This window comes from Cyanistes caeruleus, chromosome 5 (genome assembly GCF_971803275.1).
Source record: "Cyanistes caeruleus chromosome 5, bCyaCae1.hap1.1, whole genome shotgun sequence".
In the NCBI taxonomy this organism is placed as follows: Eukaryota; Metazoa; Chordata; class Aves; order Passeriformes; family Paridae; genus Cyanistes; species Cyanistes caeruleus.
The window spans coordinates 57406361-57430966 of NC_141705.1; the positions used below are offsets into that span (position 1 = coordinate 57406361).

The window sequence follows — 24606 nt, forward strand, 5'->3', positions numbered from 1 at the left end:
CGAAGTCTAAATTGGTATTTAGCCTGTATTGAGAGACTGGCCAGTTCACCAGGAGCTTCATGCGATGCTCAGAAGGATATGATCACATTCTCTGCCCAGTAAATACTGAGGGTTAATAAAAACTGAGACATGTACAACAATGCACATGCTGCACATTTCACTTGTCCTGCTTTAGCCAGAGAACACACCATACACATGCTTGAGCAAGAGGCTGCTTGCTGATTTGAAATGGTTTGTTCTGCATAATAAACTATATTTTCAACTCTGAAAGAGACTCTGCTACTTAAGAAAACTGTGTGTCTGCTCAGGACACAGCCTCTATTGCTGCACCACAGATCTGCACCACTCCTGCAGGAGATGCAAACCTGCTCAGGAGCAGAAAACACTGCAATCAGTTGAAGCTGGCCTTTGTTTCAATCCCATGGAACCAGAAATATGGAAGCCTCTGCTCGATGGCTGTGGCGCAAAGTGGTTGTCAAGGCAGCTGAGCGCACAGGGAGAGAAGGCTGCATGCAGGCAGACGGTCATGGGAATCTGAAGACAGGATGTGATAGATGGAAAACGTGCCAGAGCCACTATCAGGCAGTTTAGCACTGAATTATGTTGAACAAATTCTGCAAAATCTGTCTTGCTTTGGAGAACTATGCCAAGTACAGAGCACTTCTATAGCAGTCCAACTATGTCACCTTCCTAGAATGACTTTCCACAAGTTGCTGTCTCCTGCTGTCAGACTGCAGAGAGACCTGGCCTTCCAGAGAGCTCACACCAGTCACCTGTACCCACAGAACACTCTTTTTGTGGGAAGAATTAGCATGTTGGAGATAAGGAATTCTAATCAGTTACTAAAAATCAATCTGCCACTCTGTCACAAAAAAACCTTTCCTACTGTCTGTGAAGCTGTCACACCGGTTGATTTGTCACAGGGACATCTCTCCAGTATCCTTTTTCATGCACCTGCATAGTATGTAGTCATACACATGCACACCCACACACAAAGAAGAGTATTTGGTTGAATCTTACTCCCAGACAAGTACCAGAAGAAAAGTAAAATTAAAAGGGTACTTTGGAGGACCAAGAGAGGCAGACTTTGCACTACAATTGTGCCCTGCAGGTGGCAATGACTGTGTGGCATTTGCTTTCAGCACCACTTTCCCCAAGCACATTTCACAGAAATCCTAAGACAGAAATGAACAGCAGGACCAAGTGCCTGATGGAACATGCCTTGGTAGTGAATTAAGTGCCACTCTCACTTTTCTACCCTGACAGGAAGCCAACAGGGGTCAGGGACTCTCATCATCAGGAAACTGAAGGGGGTATCCAATGTCTTGGATGGGCAGAGCTCATAACTCAGACCAAAACTGAAAGGAGATAAAATGATCATAGGCATTAATAATGGGATAAAGCAAGGGTGGAAAAAAGCACTATGTAAGTCAATTCACATGCATGTGCACTCCCCCTCTGCAATTACATTGGCAATAAAAATTGCTGTTCCATTACAGGGACAGAAACAGCTGCCAGGGTCTTGAAATATTCTTTTAGGCTTTCAAAAAAAAGCCTAAAAATCTGAAGTCTGGCAAACATGAGCAGCTGTCATACAAGGAGACCCTGAGAGAACTAGGACCGCTCAGTGTGGAAAAAAGGTGACTTGGTGGGATCTTTCCATCCTGGATAAATACCTGATAGGGGGAAATAAGATCAAGTCGGACTCTTCTTAGTGATGTCAGTGGAGAGGATGCAAGGGTACAAATTAAAACACAGGAAAATCCAATTAAACAGAAGACGACAATTCTTCTTATGGTGAGCAAGGTCAAACATTGGCACAGCTGGCTCAGAGATTGTCCAGAGTCTCCATTCCTGGAGATATTCAGAACCTGACCAGACACAGCCTTGAGCAGCAAGATGACTCGGCTCTGAGGAAAGGACTGGAACTAGACTTCATACCTCAGCCATTCTGTGATTCTCTCAAAAATAATAACCCACAGGTTCTGCTGCCCTGAATAAATTCAAAATCTATTGCTTGTAATCATGCTCTTAAGCCCAGGCTTTCATTTACAAATTCTAACATTTGAACATTTTAAGAAAGCTTTCCTACAGTAACTAGGAATACCCACAACGTGGAGTTAGAGTCTTTTTGGCAGATGTAAGCAAACAACTATAAGAAGGTGTGAATCATTCTAATTAACTCCATGGGTTCATAGCAGGGAAGGTATACAAGGGCAATTTAAATGCCAACATTTCACTGCTGGTCACTTCAGTGGCAATTCACAGGGTTTGTGTGTTTCCCAGGCCCTAAGGCCTACGGGTATTTTCTGGGGTGATAGAAGTGGCAGTGATCCCACACACAGAAATCAAACCCTCACGGTGTCTCTTTATTTCTCAGTGTGCTTACAGTGGTATCATGATGACCCAAAATTCAGAGCTGGTTGCTGTAGAAGGGTGCAGAAGTTTATTTTGCTGCAGAGCACAGGAAACCAGAACAGAGCACAAATACTGCCAGAAAATAGTGGGTATGAGCACTTCTGCTGGTTGGACCACAAGACTTCTTGCTATCTACTTTCTAGATGCTTGGAGTCACAGAAAATTACAACATCAAGAGCTAAACTGACCTTAAAGCATCTTTCAAAAGGAATTAGGAAGGAAGATACATGCAAACTCATACTAAAGTGGCACCTGCACAACACCACCACTGTGATTATTTATCATATTCAACCTAAAATTCTAAACCTTCAGGAGGTATTTCCCAGCTACAGTAAAGGCAGAAAAAACAAGATTGTGTGCTCGTGGGCATACCAGTCTCATACAAGTGCTGAAATTTCACATGGTTGAAGGATACAGCCTCCCTTCACCCTGCTCACATCCCAACATTCCCACAAACTATTAGGGAAATAAAGGAAAATTAAAAAAAAGAGAAATTAGTTCACTACTTCCCCTGATATGGCCACACAGGTGCTGGTACTGCTGTGAGCAGAATGTGCAAATATGAGTCCCTGGGAGCAGGCAGGTTTTCACCTTTTAGTATTATTGAAGTTACAGTGAGATTACTACTCTAGAGAAGGGGACAGTGTGAGTGTGAACAGTAAAAGGAGATACCTGTACACTTGCAGAAGTCCTGCAGTTCCAAACATACTGGAATCTTTGTTACACCTATTACCTTAGATCAATAAACATAAAAAGTGGCTGTTCCCACTAATTGTATCATCAATAAAAGAACAACTAACAGCTCCAAAATGCAAAATTTTTGCACTATGTTTCCAAATTTCTACTGAACTAAGCACCATGCTGCTGATTCTGGATAATGCTGAAGAGGAGGCACAGCCTGTCTGTCATCTTACAGGTCAATGCAGAGTGTGCTCACACATGGCAGAGGAGGCTCTGATGCATTTCAAAAAGGAGCACAGAAGCTTTACTGGCTTTATTTCACTGAAACAAACCAACAGCCAGTAAATTAAGCTGTGGCAAAATGAAAAAAGAGGGCTATTCCTGGACTACAGCTCCCGAAGACCTACATCCTCTGGTTCCAAAAGTTTCTTTTAGTCATGTGAAATTCATTTACCATCGTCAAAATTACAGTGTTGTAAGTAGTAATAAATTCTCACAAAAAGATGAATTTAAAAAAAACCCGAAACCACTACAGATGGGATTGTTTCAATATTTGGCACTGACAATGCAAACGAAGAAGAATACCTGGTCCTTGGTAAACAGGAGAGGAAATAATGAAATACTATTATGCTCCACACAGATATACATGGAGAAAAAATACTCCCAAAAAGCCATGGCTGAGGTTTTCACTACTATTTATGAACCATCCAGAAAAGGAATAGTGACTATCACTCATCTGGCTTCCATGAAGGCAGGTTTGATTTACAGAAGGAGTCAATAAGATGGTGGAAAACTATTAGAATACATTAAAGACTGACGAAGGGTCAGGATCAGCAGCATAAGAGCAAGTTTTTAATTTATCCAGTGATCTGAACTGAACTATATAGTCTGACAAAAACTATTCTGTCAAAAGAATAATCTTATAAAACAGAAGAATAAAATGTCATTTTTTAAAGTGACTGTTTGAAATAAAAATTTTAGTTTCTTCTCCCTACCTTTTGCTAGATTAAAAGAGGCCACACTCTTGTAGGGGGCAGCTGAAATTATTGAATTGGTTTGTATATGACTTTGAATTAGATATTACTTTGATACTACGGTAATTTTTGAGCAAAGAGTGTTTGGTTGATGTAGATATCAAAACTATTTTATTTCCATTTTTGAGTAAAAATGAAGTTATTTGGACAATAAGAATAATACAGAAAAGTGCAATATACCAATATGATTATTAACATAGAAAATACCTTAAAAAGTGAAAGAAGCGATTCCCCAAATCTAACCAGTAAATTTGAACTATATACCCTAGGAAACTGTCTTCCCTTCTCAGAATATTAGGAATTCACCATGGATTTATCAGGAGATACCATGACTTCTGTGGGTCTGATGAGTCCCTTTCTGACAGCTGTTGGAGATTTCATTGTTATTTCCTTGAATACCTGAATTAGAATCAACTCTTCTGCCTGTGATACTGCTGCTGATTAGAAATACTCCACCTTTTTTTCAGGCCAAATCCATCACAGTATCATTATTTATTTTGGATTTTTTTTTTCCCCCTCCACAAAATGCCCTGATCAGTACATTGCGTCCACACATCTTTTAATATTCTTTCCTAATTATTTCATACTCCTTGGGGGATCTTATCTAATCAATGCCCTACAAAGAGTGCTCTGCCACTTAAATACCCAAATTTGCAATTTTCTTATAAACTGACTATAAAGTGAAGTGGTTTGAGCAGAGGATGCCAATAAGCTTAAGTCTCAAGAATTGAACTTTGGAACCATTGTACTTAAAAATCCTCTTTAATAGCTTCAACACACACACATACAAAAACCACCAAACAAACCAGAACTGCATTGATAAAAGCAGTATCAATATGCAGAAATTTCCAAGTACTAGAGAAATAATCTTCAGAGCTAGAAAAACAAGTGAAGCAGTTCATATTACAAGGTCATATGCCTAAGAGCGTAGGAACAAGAATTTCTGTTGCTGAAATCATTAGCTGAAATTATAAAGGAAAAGAAGAACATGTTACTATTTGACCAGCAAGAGAGACACCAGCATGTTCTAGTTACAAAGGCTGTGATTAATCAGCAGAGGCATTTCCAATATGCACTCAGAAGATTGCAGGCTACTGAAAAAGTCAGGGGTAAAAGCTTCTATGAAAGAGCATATATAGCTCTGACTACTCATATTTGCAGGAATTAATACCCCTAAACAGAGGCAGAAAAAGGCTGGGAAATGGAAACCCTATTGTGCTAAGAGACTAAAAGACATTGGTTGGCTCACTTTCCCAAAATGAAGGCAGGATTTGAGGAATGTAAGATGGCACATCAGATGGTGAACATTGCAAGGGAGAAGAATTATCAAAGTTGAAGGACAGCACTGGTGAAATAACAAAAGTAGAACTTGCTGTGAATAAATTCAGGCTGGAAAGAGTGGTCCCAATTCTTCAAAGCAGTGAGCTTCTGAAACAACATCCTCATAAAAATAATACAGATGATGGGGTTTAAGATGGAGCTTGGTAATGAATAAGGTTGCATAATGTTACTCAGTACAGAAAAGAACTGAATTTGACACATGAAATATCTTACTGTCCTATGTTCCTGTGACTTTTCCCAATTCCTCTGCATCTAGGGTGCCAAAAAGTCTGCAGACAGAAAGTTGGCAGCCACCTGTTTTGGTGCTCACTTGAGAAGAGGCAACTGCATATGTGGGATTCCACCAGGGCCACTGGACTGGGAATTCCCTATCATTTTCTTACGCTGCTCTTTTCTGCTTCTTACTGTCCTGTTTCAAGGATGGAGTAATCCAAAACAAATCTCAAGCATTTTTATGTGGAAGACCACATACACACTTCCACAGCATTTTCTGTAGGCCTTTCAAAATGGTTTCTGTTCCTTCATGCTGCTCTTTGAAGAAATAAAATGTTTTCAGAGCTATCCATAGCACTACATAGGCTATTTTTTCTTGCAAGGCTGAAACTAATAGGAAATTTACTTGTGGGAATTCTGTTACTCTTTTACATGAATGTAATATTTGTAATAGATTACAAATTTAAATTACACTCTTGGTGCTACTGTGAAGTAGCACTTCAGACCCAAGAATTTGTTGCGAAGCTGAGAAAAAACAACATATTTGGAATTATATGAGTTGTTCCAAAAACAGAAACATAGCAGAAATTGGCATTTTAAAATTTTCAGTATGCTTGCTACTATGTATCAGAATCTCATAACCACAGAGCAATATAATACACAGACGTATCAAAGTTCCACAAAACAGATTATGGAGCAGCACAAACACATAAAAACCCAGTTCCTCAGAAGCCTTTCTAACATTCCAGGATGATCTAACCAACAAGACACTTCACATCTTTTAAGCAGAAGATCAAACATGTCACCAAAACTCACCCATACTTCTAGTGGCCTCACTTAAAGGGAAGTCTTAGAGAGAATTAAAATTCTTATGCATTTATCTCGGTATGACGTTAGTCTTGCTGCTAGAGGCCATGTCCTCTGAGGTATTGAGCCCTGCCTGAGGAGTCTGTGAATTCTCATCTTTCATCTGGGCATATGAATATTCCATGTTATGCCAAGGTCAAAAGCCAGGATTGAAAGTGCTAACCTGGTTTACATTTTAATACTTAAAAGCACCACACCTGATCTGGGTCTTCTCACCCAGAGGTACAGAATCCACTTCTTCCTTGTGGAAGTGTGTCTGTGCACAGCCTGGAGACCCTTGTTCTTATTCTACATTTTTTTTTCTTCTTGCTATGCATATTTACCCTTCGACAGCATCTAGCTCTTACCCTCATCTGCCACTTTGCAAGCTGTCAAATGACTATTCAAGCATTAAAAAAAATGAAGGGTCTGTTAAGTTGTAAATTAAATGACAGTCTATAGCTGAAAATTAGCAGTAACGTGCCCAAAAGTTTATTGATTGCTAAGAAAAGGTGAATAACCCCCCCTACAGCTGACTGTGTAATTACTGACCTTTAGAACCCCAGAGCTATTAATTTAAGAACAGATAGCAGTGAACTAGCAAACGAGTTATTTTGCAGCAGGACAGCAAAGGCACATATCAAGTTTTTGCATGTGTTCAGTGCGACCTTGAATAGCATTATTACATGCCTGTATTTTCCATTTTAATGCAGAATATAACCCAAGCTATAGCTGGACATAAAGTGCCTGTCAAGTAGTTCAGAAAATCAGTGGGAAGGCACCTACAAACACTGTGGCCTTTCAGTATATTTGAAGAACTCCACATCCATCCAGAAAGGTTCTAAATTACTGTTAAAGGCAGGAAAATTGTACTGCCAAGCTTGTTTTTGGCAATTTGGCAAATTGCCATTGCCAAGTGTATGTCCTGCAAACATTTTCATTCCATACTCCACAGATGGAGATGGAAATGCCCAGGAACAGAAGAATAGCAGACAGCAATTCAGCATCAGTACAGAGGCAGACACACACACACACACAAAACACCCTCACCTCTCTTGATACTGCTAAATTTAATATGCTTTTACACATTACTATTACACAATTCATAGAAACAGCAGCCTAAAGACTATTAACACAAATGCTCCAGCAATATTTAACTTCTCTCTTTTTCTTCTAAGTAATAAGCACTTATTATAATGGGGAAATAGCTGCCTTCTGACAAAGCAAACCATAATTCAAGAGCATTGGTCTGATGGTGGAGTTTACAGTAAGAAAATTTAAAAATATCTGTTAATTTGAAGTAATGAAAGAAAAAGGTATCTGACCTGGTGCAGACGTCCTTCCATGAAGAGTAGTTTCGTTGGGCAGGAGATCTTTTGAGTTGGAAGTAAATGGTGATTGTCTAAATGTGTCTTCAGAAAAGAAAGGGCTATAGGAGAAAACAAGATGCCTTTTTTTAAAGAAAACAGCAGTTAACAGAAGAAGTAGTAAATATGATTTTTGACCTCAACATCTTAATGTTGTAAGAAATACCATCTTGTTAAAAAACCTGTTTCACTTACAGAATTCATGCTGAAAAATAGGCAGACCATGAGGCAGTGTGCTTTGGTAATCCAAATTGCTTTTCAGAATGAAAAACTGAAGACCTAGCTAAAATCTGCCTTTTAGCTAGATTTCAAGATCTTACATTTACTATATCACAACACAACATGGATCATTAAAATTAACACTTCAAAAATTTGTATTCCATTTTCATATCTGGAAAGGGCAATCAGGAAAGGTAAAAAAATATTATTTAATAATCTGAAGCATACAGTAGTTATCTTTAAAACACAACTTTTCAAATATCAGATTAAGATGCTGAATAGTTCTATTCTGACATGGCCTTCCATGAATGAAACTACCTCCATTTGATTTTTAAAGCAGGAAACAGTTCATAAATTGAAAGGGTGCATCCCAAAGAATATAAAGCACAAGAATTACCAGCTATATGATTTCAAAAATAATATTTTGCATTAGTTTTAATTAACAGGCAGAAAAAAAGTTAATAGTGAAATGGCATCTTTGTCAAAGTATGTTTTCTACTCAATTAAAGACCATAACAAACAACAATTCCTTGTCTGCAGCACAGTCAGACATCAGCAAGAAGTACATAAAAAAACCAAAATGGAAAACTACAGTCTTTCTTGGAAAAATGCTTTCTAAAGGAATGCATTCCTCCTGCATGCAAACTATCAATTTCTTCTAAGCAAAATGAGAATCAGTTTAAATCTGATCTCTCCCAGACTGAGAATCCTTAACAGGCTGGTGTATAGTGGGTGTTTTAAAGGTGCAGGACAGGAGGCCAGACCATTTCTGCAGCCTTTTCTTACCCATGAATAAAATCCAAGAATCTTTTCAGGATAAAGGACCTACTATAAGGTCTTACAAGGTGTTGCACAGTGAGTAGTCCTCAAAGAAGACTCAAAGTACGTGCCAGCTGCACCAAGCTGATCTCACCAGTCCAGACACCCAAAGTTTCTCTCCAAAAGGCATCACTTTTGTGTTTTCCCTTGTACACTTTTTCTGCAGAGAGTGAACAAGTCACTTGTATCCTTGGTCAGATCTCTTCTGCCTCAGGAAAACTTCTGGGTAATTAGCTGACTTGATTATGAAACACTTTGGCCAACTACATTCTTTTACCTTCCTATTAAGTTTTTTGGACATTATTAATTTTGTGCTGTTCCATATGAGACAGTTAATGGGATATTTTGGTATTTCTACAAAAGTCTGAACATATCCATAAACAGTCAACATTAGGCTGTGCTGAAGGGGAAGGTGTGAAGTTGCCCCAAACCTAAACAGTTTGGTGAATGCAAATATCTGAACAATGCAGGATTCTCCAGAAAACAAGTGACCAGGATAAACCAAAACAGCACCAATGTACATTTGCAAAATTTAACTTCTTCCAAGACTCATACTCCCACTCAGGGGTGACATAATACAAAACAGACCAACGCTGTATAAAAATATGTCATGATTTATTGCAACATTCTTCTCACTGGTTTAATAATGATTTGAAAGAAAAACAGCAATAAAAAATGTTTTATTACTACTGTAACTCTTGAAAATCTTGTAATCCTCTCGGGGTTCCCATGTTGGCCTTCCTGCTTGTGCCTTAGTTTCAGTCACTAGGACACTGCTCACTGCTGGTTCTAAGCAAAACAGATGGTGCAGGGCTTATCTATTTCAGGTTAGGCCATAGATCATGAGCAGGTACTGCAGGAGGCCACATTGTGCCATATCCCAAGGATTTCATTCTCCTCCACTGCTGCTGGTGAATTACAGAGCCATCCTTGGATACCTCTTTTCTGCCTCCCTCTAGAACGGCAGCTGAGTCTCTTCAGTGGTGGGCCTATTATTATTTCCATTTCTGCAGATACATCCTCCAATTCCCAGTGCAAAGTATGGAGGAAGGAGCTCCTGCTTCATAGCAAGAAATTACACACATTGTCCTCAATCACTGTGTAAAGTCCTTTCTGATGAAGGTTAAGCTTTAGGATATTTTTTATTTTTCATCTGGCTACATATTTCCAGTTTCATGGCTACACAGTTCTCTAGATGAAAGAAACTTATCTTGGCGTCTTTTGCTGGTGTACTACTTGCTTCCAGATCACTCACTTCTGCGCTTTCTGTCTTCTCATCACAGATGGAAGGCTCTACCATCTCACTCAGCCATTGAACTGTGAGGAATCCTTGCCAGTTCTGGCTGCTTAAGCAAAGTCACATGGAAGTATATGCTGGCAAAGTCCAGGGGTACTCACAGGAGGAACAGCAACAGATAGTTGATGGTTATAAATGTTAATAACAAATAAGACAGCAAAAAGTGCTTGTGTACCCCATCTTGCTGGGGTTTGCAGATTTAAGCCTCACCAGTGCTCACCAGCTAAATCTTTGTGCTTCCCAGCTACTCACAGGTGGACAACAATGACCTCACCTTGGCTCTCTGCAGCTGTCAGCACATTTCACACAGCAATTGTGATTCAAATGCCTTTCTGTCATTATTCCAGATGTGGGTTGGTGAGCCAAACTGCATCACCACATTTTTTCTTAATGCAGTCCAAGTGCCTCTATCCTCCACTGGCTGCTCAGCCACATTCTATTTTCAAGAAGGCATCATACCCTTACCAGTAAAGACTTCCAGCTGTTTATTTGGTTTGGGGTGTTTTTTTGTTTTTTTTTTTATTTTGGCAAGGTCTTTCAAGTCAATCTCTTTGAACTCGCAGGATTTAGTAGACTGACTCACTTCCCCTCTTAAGAAGCTCTCCTCATTCATGTTTTCTTCTGCTGATAAATAGGCAAGATAAGAAAAGCACCCAGAGAAACTGAACCAGGCACTCAGCATTTCACGTCCTGATGCACAGCAGCCACTCTAAGGATATCTCAGTAAAGCTCAACACAAGTTTAACAACAGCCAACTGTGCTACCCTCTCAAAAATTGGCAGCCAGAATAAGGGCAAGTTATCTTTGAACTGTCCTCAACCTTTCCAATTGGAATTATCTTTGACAGATCCAAAAGTAGCTCTGGATTCTCACACCAGTCCTGCTAGTAACATCATGAGACATTGAAATCTATTTTCAACTATTTGTCAGCCCATCCCTGCAGCACACCCTGGATGGTTAATGAGTAGTTGGACAATATGTACATTTCTCTGTTTGTATCTCAGGCTTATGCTTTTTAAGTAACACAGAAAGGCTGTGCAGGCTGCATATCTGACAAATTCCCACACTAGCAAGCATGAGAAGCATTCACTGTAACCAGAAGCCAAAAGCTCAGTTGAATTATCTTTCAACTTGTAACATCAAAAAGTCCCTAATGTACATTTACTGAGCTGGTCAGTTTATTAAAAACAAGTTATTTATTGCAGGTACCATGAATGAATTGGACAGGCCTAGAAATTTAAGTACAATGTATTTCAGAGACCTTTTCTTTGCAACTGAAATGTTTTTCCATTCTGCCTGGGCAAAGCTGTTATAAGTCAGCGCTGAGAACTTCTATAAAGGGGCTGCAAGATGCAAGCAGCTCTTACTCTGTTTTGAATGAGCTCTTCATCACTTCAGCATGCTCAGTCTCCAACCCATCCACAACAATTAGGGAACTTTCAGGTAGGAAATAAATATATCCTTGCCAAATCTTGCCTCCTCCTCCTACCCTACCAAGGGCTACTAAGTCTTTACCAATTCCAGCTACCACTTACTGCGTAAGAGCCTTAAGTCCTCCCACAGGGACACCTTGCCTTGCTCCATATCCTTCACCTTGATATGTAAACACCTTGTGGGCTTCTTCCCAGCCACAGTACTGTAAAGTGCACATTTCTTTAATAGCACAGGCCACAACAGGATTATGTTTTTAACTCCTGCTTATTTTAAATTATTTTAATAGTGGATCTGTAATCTTTTAGCACTGTCTTACAGTCTGACTTTCAAAAATTCATCTCTAGAATGTATTGAGATGGCAGAAATACTAAACTGAATTTTTTCTAAAGAAATCTAGGTAGACAGAAGACAATCAAAATCACCTCTTCTTAAGTTGGTCCATGTCTTAAAATCCAGTTGTCAGCCTGGTCTTCCCTCAAGCACTGCAGGTACCATGCAGTTTAAGTTTCAGTTTTTATTGAAAAAAATAGAACAAATAATTCTTAAAATGATGTGTGACTACTTGATCAGAGGAGAATGGAAAAAAAGCCCTTTGGGCCCTTTTGACTTACAAACCCTAAGCAATCAGATCTGTAATTGTAGCTTTTCAGATATGGGTTCCATTACTCATGGAAATATCTTACATTTGTACTGTCAGGTCCCATTTTCAGGAGACAGACAGGTTTGAGCTCACAAGGCAAAAGGAGGCAATGCTATTTACAGTGCAGCTTTGCAGTAACCACGGGCGGTACTTACCTGGCTGTAGTTCTGATGGTGTTATCTTTATTGTGGTTGTGCTCTTTGCTCACCTTTTCTGCAGAGGAACACACATGAGTTTTGTGATTAGCATATGTCATATGTTCTCGATCGGATTTTATTCAGTGGAACTATTTTAATGCTTTCAGTTAACAGCATAACCCGGGGTAATTTAGGGTAAATGGTTCCAGCATGATTAGAGAATGGGCATGACTTTATTTAAATTAACACCCAACAAGTTTTTTCAGCTCCACACATCAGCGTTAGAGTTCCATGCAGAATGTGCAATGCAAGTGTTCATTGAACACACTGCTGGTCCTTTGTGTGATAGATGAGGTTCACCTTCTTTGCCAAGGGAAGCAGGCAGTGCAGCCCCAGGAGTGCTGAATCTTGTAGCCACTGGCCACTTCAGCCAGGAACTGCCATCTGCAGATTCCCCTCTACAGGGACCAAAGCAGTCGTCACAAATTATTTAATTAGCTTTCAAAAATACAGGAGCTGAACTCTGGCTTTTCCAACCCAGCTGAAATACTGTGAACCTGACCTGGCTGCCACAGTGCTTTAAAGCATATGCAAACTATGGGGGACATTTGGCGAGGCCTCTGTGTTTCAGCTGTGAGGGTAGGAAGGGTCTAACTCCTATTAGTTTTCAGCCCTGGTGATCTTAGAGTTTTCACAGAACTTTGGGATTACATATAAAAATCTCATTTTGTTCATTAACTTCAGCTATTGAGCAGTTGCACTGGATTTACCTGACAGCTGGAAGAGCAGCTCAGATGCCATCTTCACTGATATGTCCTGGCTGAACAGATTTCTCTCTGGGAGCACACGGCCTCCTTCGGGTGCCTTCTGGATGTGCTCGCTGATGTCTCGCCCCAATAAAGTGCTGTAGCCAACGTTTTGGCTGGGTTGGCTGGGTGACACCAAAGCCTGCGAGTCGGGGATGTCAACTTCCATCGGCTCTTCCTTTATCTTTACCGTCTGGCTTTCCTTGAAACTCTCAGCTGCAAATATGTATTAAAAAAAAAAAAATAGAATAAACAACTGCCATAATTATTTAATTAGGCTGTAATTTTTCAGAGTGCTCAAAGCAGAAATCACAATTACCAAGTTATAATTTGCGTACCACATCCCTGCAAATGGGAAGGAAAGCAAGCAGCTGACAGCCTCAGTATTCTTCTGCCTGTTATAAATAGAAGCAAGCTCTTGAAAATAATTTTTCAAACTAGAAAGCAGAAAACAGTTGCATATTTGCAAATATGAGAGTTACATCATTTTCTATGAATAATATGTGTGTGATGACACACCAGTTACTGAAGCTTTGTTCCCATTTATTAAATAAAGTTGCAGCTCCACACAGCTCTCCTAAGGTGGGCACTGAAGGCCCCTTGCAAACTCCAAATTATTCTGTATCAGCAGAAGTACCAGCACCAACAGTCAGAAGTATCTGTGGGGGGACAGGGGCAGAGGAAGAAACATCATCTTCTCCTCTTCCACTCTTTTTCTCTTTTATGGAAAATTCCAGACAACCATGTGAAGAACCTGTTTGTTACACCTGCACAAGCTTTCTAGATGAGAGGAGTATTCTGGGTCTCATGCTTTTCTCAGGGCTGACAGATATTCCCTCATACATTACCAGGTCCATTAACCTTAATGAACAGTTTTCTTAACTCTATATCTCCCCCTCCTTGCCTTGCTCTCCAGTGTCCCAGATCTAGCAAACAACATTATAGTCTAAAAGACAATTTTTAGTTCACTTTATACACTTGGGATTCTTTGGGAGTTGTTGAATTCTTTGGTTTGGTTGGAAGGTAAGTGATCATTTTTTATTCAGAATGAAAGCCTTGAAATCTCAAAATCAAGACTCCAAGGTAATTTTTTTACTACACCCCAAATACCTATACAGACCAGATTCAGACTTTCTGCTGTGAAAAGAGAGGTTGAAGACCTGTAGAATTTACTCTCAATTTAGTTTCAGAGTGAGAGGAGGGTTTTTTTTGGTAATGATTTTCATTCAGAGCACTTGTGAAAGGGCACTGGTATCATGGCAGAACTCCCCAATAAGGTGTTACTTCTGCTGGCTGGATGCTGACCAGAAACTCCAGAGACAGACAACATAAAAAAGGCAATAAGCCTGGATAACCAAGAACATAAATAAATACATGAACAGAGTTAAGTACCAGAAGGGACACCCAAGCAAGGAGTCGTTAAAAAAAAAATTTTGTTTTCTCTGTTTTTCCCATCCTCTCTAACTCACGTGTGTCAGCTTCACAGATTTTATTCCGAGTGTTAAAGATTCAGGCTTTTCATTTTCAATTAGCCAATATTACAATGGTTCTCAGAGGCACCAAAACATGGCTTGGTTATCCCCAAAAATGTTTTCAACTTGCTCAGCTGGTTGGCATCATATTGTCACCTCCAGCAAGAGATGGACAGAATCCCTTTATTATGAAGGCATAAGCATTCTATCTAAAATTAAACTGATATGGATCACCAAGTTCTTTTTCATTACCTTGGTTTTTGCCTCTCTCCACATTCCTGGAGCAGAGAAAAAGTGGTTTTACTTCCCACAGCTCTTAAACAAAAAAAAAAATTTGAAGCCAGGAGATAAAAGCCACTTGGATATGTTCCAGGAACAATTTACATGAAGTGCTTTCAATCTTTTCTTATGACATTTCTTGACCTTTAAAAGACACATATAAACATTGATAGAAATCTATCTACTATCCACAGATGCATCTCAGACTTCAGAAATTTTGATAGTGAATTCTCAGCTGAAGACCAGTTAGAAATATCATAATGCTTTTTTTGTCATGTTAAGAAGATTTTTCTCTCTTTAAAATTTTGTTTAAATCTTCCATTACTCTCTTATTATAAAACCACAGAACCTTGCATCTGTGTTTAAAAGTGTAAAAATAGCATGCTGTGCATTGAAAGTGAACACAGAGCAACAAAGGAACGCATCAGGTAATAGTGTCAGTCAAAAGCTCAGGTAACTCCACAAACAAATGAGTTCTTCAGATCTCTGACAGACTGAGCTCTGCACCCAGCTGCCAAATTTAGGTGCAGAGTGAAGCTGACCTTTGTTGCTCTTTCTTCTTTTAAAATATTCTTTCTATTTCTGTTCCTGCTCCACACAGTTTAATTCCCTGTCCTGCAAATGCTTTTGTATCAGACAAGCTGATAGGACCCCAACTAAGGCAAGAGTCAAGCAATACCAGTGACCTTCTCTCCCTCACCATCAGTGAGCACTGCAATTGCCCTAACTAAATCTACATATTTGATCATTTCCTTTGACCTTTATCTTCCCAGCTGCACCCTTTTGATCTGACAGAATGTCCCTGCCAAATGTGAATTCTGTCATACTCTAAATCCCCAAAGCAAACACACAAAGAGAAGACTGAAGGAGAGTTTCTGATAATTTTACAAGAGCTAATGAAAGGGAAACAGTCAGTCTGTCCCACAAGCAAGCATAATCACAGGCATAACCCTGCTGTGCTAGATCTTGTGCTGGCAAAATACTGTAATTAAGGTTATGCCCATACCTATCTCATCATATAGGCAGTCAAACTCCAGCTTCTCGAGGATTATTTTCCCTTCTGTGCTGTTCATTGTGGAGTAAGGTGATAGCCCTTATTTCTTTACATAGGTATCTCACATGGTTATAGTGCAGTCAAAGTTTTTCAAGTCAATTACAGGTACACAAAAAGGTCTCCTGCTTTAAATAATGAAATAATTTTAACTCTTATAGCAGACCTAGTAGATGAGCTGGTTAAATAATCTGCAATGTATGAGAATATGATGTTAGTGTGAGAGTCAGTTTTTTTTCTTCAGGTCAGATTTCTACAATAGCACAGGCAAAATCTGTGAGCTAAGAAGACTCAAGCTCAGAAGAATCCAAGCCATGATCTCCAAAACACAGTCTACTATTCATTCAAAACTAACCTGGGTGGAGCTCAGAATAAAAGCACAGAAGTGCTGAGACACTTCATAGGGCAAAAGATGACCTATATCATTCAAAATGTCTTTTTCTGTTAATAAGTTTGTTGTACAGAAACACCTTAAAAAAACAAGAGAAAACTGTTATATGGATGTACTTTATCAAGCCACAGAGATGCTGCTTCTTTACATAGCAATGTAAATTTTAATCATCTTATATATGAAAGCCTTAATGAATGTCATCCTAATCACATTGAGTGAGACAACTTTCCACATCAGAAATGAAAAATAGAGTACTGGACAAGCTTGTTCCAGGAAGAAACAATTTCTTCCACAGTTTCCAGGTTCTCTGGCATTCACAACTGCAAGGAATCACAAAGTAGCGATACTTGCTAAACAAACCCTCCAAACCTAGAACAGCAGAAACATAGAACAATACTTGTGCTGCCTAAAAGCTCAGGTACAACATTTAGCCCTGAAGGCCTGACAGTGTCACCTCTATATAGTGTAGCAGTAAGAGCACTTCTGAAATTTAGTCTCAGACAACACCATTCTACATCCTAGAACAGAGGCTGGCAAGTTCTAGAAAGACCTTATTTAATGTCTCTGAAAGTTGGGACTATCACAATCCAGCTCCAACTGAGCACAAGTCAGCAAAATGCCCTTTGTTGTGGCATCCAAGGCCAGCCTTATTTTGGGCCACATTATCGGGTCTGTAGCCATCAGGCAGAGGGAGGAGATTCTTATACTCTGTTCTGCATTCACAAGGCTGCATTTAGGGTATTGTGCCCTATCCATGGCTCCCCCAGTACAGGGCAGACACTGACATCCCCAGAGCATGTTCAGCAGAAGGCAACCAAGGTTTTCAGAAGGCTGCTTCAAGACAGGAGAGAACAGCTGTGAGAATTGGGTTTGTTCAGCCTCAAGAAAACAACACCAAGGGGACACTTTATCGCTGTTGACAGCTCCCTAAGGAATAAAGGGAAGGTGTAGAGAAGCTAAAGTCAGACTTCTCATAAGTGCACAGTAAACGTATCAGTCAACAGACAAGCTAGAACATGGGGAATTCTATTGATACATACAGGAAAAAGAATTCCCATCATGATGGGGAGATACTGACCCTCAGCAGCCTGACTGATTTGACCTGCTCTGAGCAAAGGTCTGGAATAGATGACCCTGGAGGTCCCCTCCAAACAAAATTATTTCATGAACCTTCAGCACTAGGCCAGCAGCAGGTTCATCTTGCAGAACTTTCAAAAGGAAGACAACGCTTGTTCTAATGCAGCACTATTTTTCTTAATGTCCACTCTGAACTTCCTGAACTGCAGCTGGCAGCTGTTACCCCTTCTTTTACCATCTGCCAGCAGGGAAAAGAGTTTAACTCTTTTCCAAGTTTCCTTCAAGTAGGTGCAGGCTGCAATTAAATTGGCCTTTAGTTCCCCTGTGCCAGACGGAACAGGCTCAGTTCCCCCAGTGCCTCGCAGCACAGGGAAGCTGTGACCTGATGGACCTGATCAGAAGCTTGGAACACTTTCCCTGTGGAAACTGGCTGAGAGACCTGGGGTTGTTCAGCCTGGAGAAGGGAAGGCTCCAGGGAGATCTTACAGCAGCCTTTCAGTACTTAAAGCAGACTTGTAAGAGAGGAGAAGACAGACTGCTGAGCCTGTTGTGATAGGACAAGAGGCAGCAGCTTTCACCCAAAAGAGGGCAGATTCAGACTATATATAAGGGAAGAATTTTTTACAATATGAGTGTTGAAACATGGTAACAGGTTACCCAGAGAAGTGGTAAATGGCCCATCCCTGAGAATACTCAAGGTCAGGTGGGACAGGGCTCTGAGCAACCTGATCTTGATGAAGGTATCCCCGCTCATTGTTGAGGGGTTCAACTGGAGGAAGGATCCCTTCCATCACAGGCCATTCTGTGATTCCATGAAGCACTCACATTCTCTGGAGGGGAGACTGAACATACCCATCCTAATGCAGCATACTCTGCTTTTCCCATTATTTGAGATAGAAGTCAAAGGTAAGGGATAGATTTCATAAAAAACACAAGTCATGCCGTAAATATTGCTTTGGCTGGCACAACAGCTGTCCAATAGCCTTGCATTGCCAAAATCAAATGAATACTTGTTAAATCATTCCTGTTTCTTCCAGCCATTTACCCTGCGACTAAAATTCTAAGTTGCTCATATTTGCTGAAATGCCCATCAGCTTTACAAACCAACTTTATGAATCAACTTAGAGAAGAAAGCCTTTCCCACATGTCTCATAAATTGGACTCATGTACCAGTCTCCACAACGAAGCAGACAGGGGTAACTAGTGGGTCAACTTGTACCAACTTCAAAAGCTTTCAGCACGGAGAATCAGGCGTTTTGTTATGCTAATTGTTCTGATTTGCTAGAAATAAACATGCCCTAAAACAGCTTAAATAAAACCTCAGAGGTAAGGAACAGTTGGCGAGCCCTGAAGGTTCTGCTACAGAGACACAACAAGGAACATCTGACGTTCCCTAGGGCGCTGTGCTTGATGCTTTATTTTGCTAGTATTTTTTTCAAACTGCTGTTTTATATAAGACAATGTCAATGAATCAATGTAACAGGATCCTATATTAAAAAAAAAACCAAACAAAACATCCTGAAATGGCTCATATTTATTAAAGTGGAACCTCTGAACTCCCATGTTACAGAATTTTGCAACTACAAGCTGCTTCACAGAAATGCTAGCCAAGGAAAAAAAATAGAGCAAATTAAACCCATAGACTAATTAGAGTTGTGATAGACACCTGCTGCCCCTTCCATTTAAATGGTAGGATGATGGTGCTTACCTGCAAGACCCTATTTAAAGAACCTGATTAAAAGAAAAAACCAAAACAAGAAAAATCCACTTGGCTAGTAGCAGGGTTTAATCTAGGATTGTAGCTTGACATGGTTTGCCATTTCTCTACTTCCCACAAAGAGAAAGTCTTATTTCAGATCATACATGCCCCCACTTATGTTCTGGGCTCTTTCAGAAGCCCCAAAGAACAAGACTTCTCTGTATTTTCCCTTCTCTGCCCATTATCAAGGCTTTCTAAGCAGGGATGAAAGCCTTGACAGCTCTCCTGCAATCAGTCCAGGTGCAGGGACTCTCACGAGGTACCGGCAACAGGAATCTCCAAAGACGGCAGCCTAACTCCACACTCGCACTTTCCAGAGCAGTCCACAATGTTGTGGAAAAGAAATATGCAGCAAGATTAGGTCTGATCTTTACCTTATGCTAGAATTGTACCATTGTTCTTTTCTCCTTGTTTTACTCTTTTAAAATAGTTGATCTAATCCATGTGATTTCAATTAAATGTATGATAGTGTCAAAAAACAATAACTATAAAGCATGAAATACAAAATTACCATAAACATATTAAAGCAGATAAAGGCTTAATCAAAAAAATGCCAGAACCCCATCACACCCCTCCCCTGTAATAACCAGTTGTTCCAAAAGAGGAACTATCATATAATTAGGTGACAATAAATGGAGTTGATCAGGAATGCTTTTGGATTCAATTGTAGGCAGCACTCACTTTGTGTGCTGAGGTCATGAAGTAAGTCTGCACTAATTGCATGTGCTGATAACCCAGAATTAAGACTCTTGGTTGATACTGGTGTATTACAAGAAAACACTGTGACCTGAGGACTGAAGAACAAAAAACCCAAAGGAACCAAATAGCACAAATGTCATGCACTTGCTTGGGCTAACAAGGAGATACAATACATGGGGAATTGACCCACAGAAAAAAAAGAGGAGGAAAACCACCTGAGTTACATGCAAAATGAACACATCTCAAAAATAGGATATATCTGAAATGAAGGCAAATGTGATTCAGGCAACATTTCTAAGAAACACAAGGACATATAAATGTCTCTGGGTAAAATATTACTTAAAAAGTGCTAGTACCTGGGATGGATTTTATACACCTCCACCTATATGTTCATTTTTGGAGAAGAAGCCAAAACATTACATGCTTCTAAAAGCTAATGCATGCCCCAAACATATTAGCAACATGACTATTTCAGCAAAAATTTAGTTTTTCAGCTCTAACATTGGGATGTATATGCAAATATTTATTTTTAATTTCAGTCTCCTCTGAAACCTACCTTTCAATTTATAAGACTGAGTGTATAAAACTGACCAGGAATCATTGAGGGTGCCACTTAATTAAACATTTTGAGAAATAAATTAGCTTTTCCATGAAAGAACAGCTAAAAATGTAGGAGACGTGTATTTGAAACACATTACTACCATTTCTTCTAACTGATTTTATGCAATCATGGGAATTTAAAATCATGCATTGATGGCACCCTTCCAAACAGATGAGAGCAATTTGCCCCACTCCACTCTCTCCTCAAATGTGTTTGCTTACCATTGGATCTAGTCTCAGTCAAGACTTATGGGTAGAATTCCCAGCTCACCTTTGTGCACTCATACATATCACAGTGGTAATTTTATTTTCTTCTGCAGAATGGAGGTTGAAAATCTGCTCAAACTTTGCCTGTTAACTTCCAAACACCAGTTTTTTTCAAATGGGCATTTGATTTATTCTGAAATAGCAACCTGATTGTTAGAAAGTTTTGTCCTGGCTGTTTGGGTGGAAGTGGGTTCTGCACAGACATGCCCAAGAGACATGAGCCCTTTGACCTTGGATAATCCTGTGGAAGAGGTATGAGTAGGTAACAAGGTGTGAGTAGGTAACTGTGTGGTACAAGACCTGAATCCCAGGGGAATATGGGAGAGAAAGAACTGGTGTAAAAGGTCCAATTCCACCAAAGTAATATGTGGGGCAAGGGTCTGATCCCAAACTCTGGTTATGTTGCTAGAAGCAAGAGTCTGAAGAGCCCTTGAGCTTGAAGGAGGGAGTCTTATATTCTACAGTGGCAGCCAAAAAATGTTCTGCTAATGTTCTACTACAGGAGAAGATATCTACTCTTCTAACTTTTCCTAGCTCTAGAGTAATTTCTGAGTGGCTGACAAATGGAGGCTGACAAAGGGCTGATGATTTGGAGTAAACCTACCCTACAGAATGCACCACACCAAACCAGGCTCCAGAGCTGGAAAGGCCTTCCTCTACCCATTACAGCCAAGGGCTGGCAACACAGCACCTACATTTGGGAAAAGAGATTTCCCAGTGAAAAATACAAACCAGTTCATCCTTGACATAGAAGGAGAAAGCAAGGTCTATGCCCAAATCCCAAGAGGCTCCCACCCATGAGGCTGAAACAAGCAGCAGTATTCTTGCTCAGAGGGTAGCAGCAGCATGTATGTCAGGAATGCAGGAAGCACAACACTGTTTTGTTGGAAATTCCTTCTTGAATTTGTATGTGATGTAGGTTTTGGTGATCAGTATTATGCAGAAAAAAAGTGAAAATAACAAAGCAAGAACACAATCTATTCAGTCCTTACCAAGAATATAGAGAATCTGGAAGAACTTGACTTAAACCAAATTATAAAATATATCAAATCTATGAAGGGCACTTGACTGAGGATTTCCCACACAGAGTAAAACACCAAGATATACTTATTTTTTTTTTCTTTCCAGTACCATGAAAAAAGGACTAATTTAGTTTTTGCTTTCCTTTTCACCTCAAGATCTGGCTCAGGAAGAAATATGGATGCCTCATCCCTAGAAGTGTTCAAGGCCACATTGGATAAGGCTCTGAGCAACACTGTCTAGTGGAAGATGTCCCTGCGATGGCAGCAGGGTTGGAACCAGATGATTGTTCTCTACAGATCCCTGAAAGGAGGCTGCAGCTGGGGAAGTCTCTTCTCCCAGGCAACCAGCAACAGGACAAGAGGAAATAGCCTCAAGGTGTATCAGGGTAGGTTCAGGCTGGACATCAGGAAGAATTGTTTCACAGAACGGGTTGCCAAGCATTGGAACGGGCTGCCCATAGAGGTGGTGAAGTCACTATCCCTGGAGGTGTTCAAGAAATTAATGGATGTGGCACTCGGTGCTGTGGCCCAGAACAAGGTGGTGATCACTCAATGGCTGGAGTCAATGACCTTGGTGGTCTTTTCCAGCCTAAATGATTCTGTCATCTTTGAGGTCCTTTGATGCCTTGAGAGGCTACCTAGAACACAGGCTAGACAGAGTTAAAGGAATAAAGTAGGTATTTATTAAAAAGGACTTCAAAGCACACACCTTGGGAAGTACTAGAGCCTGGCCAGAGCTACACCCAGATAGACAATGGATCACACATTTTCACACTTTTGTAAGTTTTGGTCCATTTACATATTGGGGTTAATTGCCCAATTACAGCTTCAGGTTATGAACTCCCATCCTCCCAGTTTGCTCTCCTCAGTTCACTGTTTTTTATACCTTTTGGGTCTGAAGCTGCAATGGTGTCCCTGGTTCTCAGGCTGGAAAAGGATCATTTTGTCTAACTAAACTGTGAGGAGAACTTGCTAACACTCTATATGAAGTTCAGAGTTACATACCAATGCAGCACAGAATCTGGAAAATATGAAAGCTAAAACTTACTCATCACCTTCTATGATTCCTTGAAGAAGTGGCATAATTTTTTAAGTAAGTTCTAAGTCACCAAAATCAGGCTGCAAAATTGCTTACAGTAGGTTGTGAAGTCAACAGTAATATGGGAGTATTGTACCAGATAAAGATTTTAAAAAACCCAAAATAAACCACTAAAGAGGCTAATAATTTAAAGATTTTCCTCTGGTAGTTGTCCTACATTGAACTATATCTCAGTGTTTTCCTCTCTAGTTTCTGCCTTAGATGGCAATTCAGGGAAGTGCAAGTTGAAAACTGTCCGTGAGAAGCTGGGTGTAACCCCACCCCCTGGCTGATGCAGGAATATCAACAGCAGCAATACTAACTCCATAAATCCAAATCACTCTTCACTTCCTAATCTCTGGATTAGCCAAAAAGACCACTGTCAGCAAAAACTGCTCAGTCTCTAAGAGCTTGTAAGAGAAACGTTACACTGGTGTAGTTCTTACTACAGTCTTTAAAGCCTGGGAGGTCCCAACACCAGCTGAAGATGACCAAGATTTAATATACACTGGATTTCTCTCATACAAACAGGTATTTAAGGCACAAATATTCTAATATAATAGGCAGCAATAGAACTATTTAAATATAGCCTGCCAGTGTTCAACTCCAGACTTACAATCCAGAACCATTGTGTCTCTGAAGTACTTGACAATATATTAAATTATAGAGCTCTTTCTATATAAAAGTAATTATATAAGTTTATATGCACCAAGAAAAACAGTCACAGCATTCATTAGGTTGCAAAGTTTTGTTACCAAAACACCCCACTCAAACCAGTTACCAGCAGCAACTGTGAATTACACCAATAACTGAGTGTTTCGTATTTGGGAGTCTGAGAAAAAAATCTGGAACCTGGTGTTCTGGTCAGCTTTTGTACCTGGGGAACACGTTTTCTGCAACACTTCCATTAACATGGAAAGCTTTCAAATCAGTGATTCAAATTCCTCAGCAAATTAAAGTGTGGAGGCATGAACAGCAGTGAATTAATTATGTGTTTTATGGGGGAGATCCTAGTCAGCTCAAGTCTTTCAGATACAAGTTTGAGCTCAAATTCACGGTTGAGAGTGTCCAATCAAGACAACAGATTAGACAGGCAGGTTTAACAGGGATCCCAGAAGTTACTAAACATGCAAGCATTCCCACCAGCACCTCTTGCATGATTTTGGCATAATGAAAAAATTAAATCTTGTCCAGTTTTGGAGAAGACTTAAAATCTATCAGATCCAGTTCAGGTGCAGAAACACAAAATCCAGCCTGCCAGACTGACTTTCATGCCTTGGTCCTAAATATTGGTCTGTTAGAAGTTCAAAGCCTTTCCATCATTCACTTAACCTGATTCCAGTGGGAAGAATTCAACCTTTTTACTGTCTCTTAAATCTCGATTAATTAAATGATTAATTAATCATAATTAGCAGAACATGCATTTTTATTTGACTCCCTCCAGCTTTAACACTACCTATGTATGTACACTGTCTACTTGTCTGGCAGAAGAATCTATCACTGAGGCAATGTAAGCAAGTTCAAGTGGTCTTGCTAAATGCAGAAAGCTGGCTCAGTTTACACAGTTTTAACACTGGATCTTGCAATTTTGAGTACAATGTATTGTCAGAAAAAAAAATAAAAGCTTTAAAAGTACAGTAAGGTACAGAAACTTTCTTA

General features: G+C 39.9%; 1 protein-coding gene across 12 annotated transcripts in view; it reads right to left on the reverse strand.

Annotated features, from left to right (window-relative positions):
• The window catches only part of ZNF827 (zinc finger protein 827), a 154941-nt gene that overhangs the window by 24333 nt on the left and 106002 nt on the right, over nt 1-24606 (reverse strand). For all 12 annotated transcript variants that reach the window (XM_086889331.1, XM_086889335.1, XM_086889333.1 and 9 more), the window contains 3 exons: nt 13217-13468; nt 12465-12522; nt 7859-7962 (listed from right to left, as the gene is read on the reverse strand). In XM_086889331.1, the coding sequence (XP_086745457.1) occupies nt 7859-7962; nt 12465-12522; nt 13217-13468 (414 nt within the window). The remainder of the gene's footprint in view (nt 1-7858; nt 7963-12464; nt 12523-13216; nt 13469-24606) is intronic.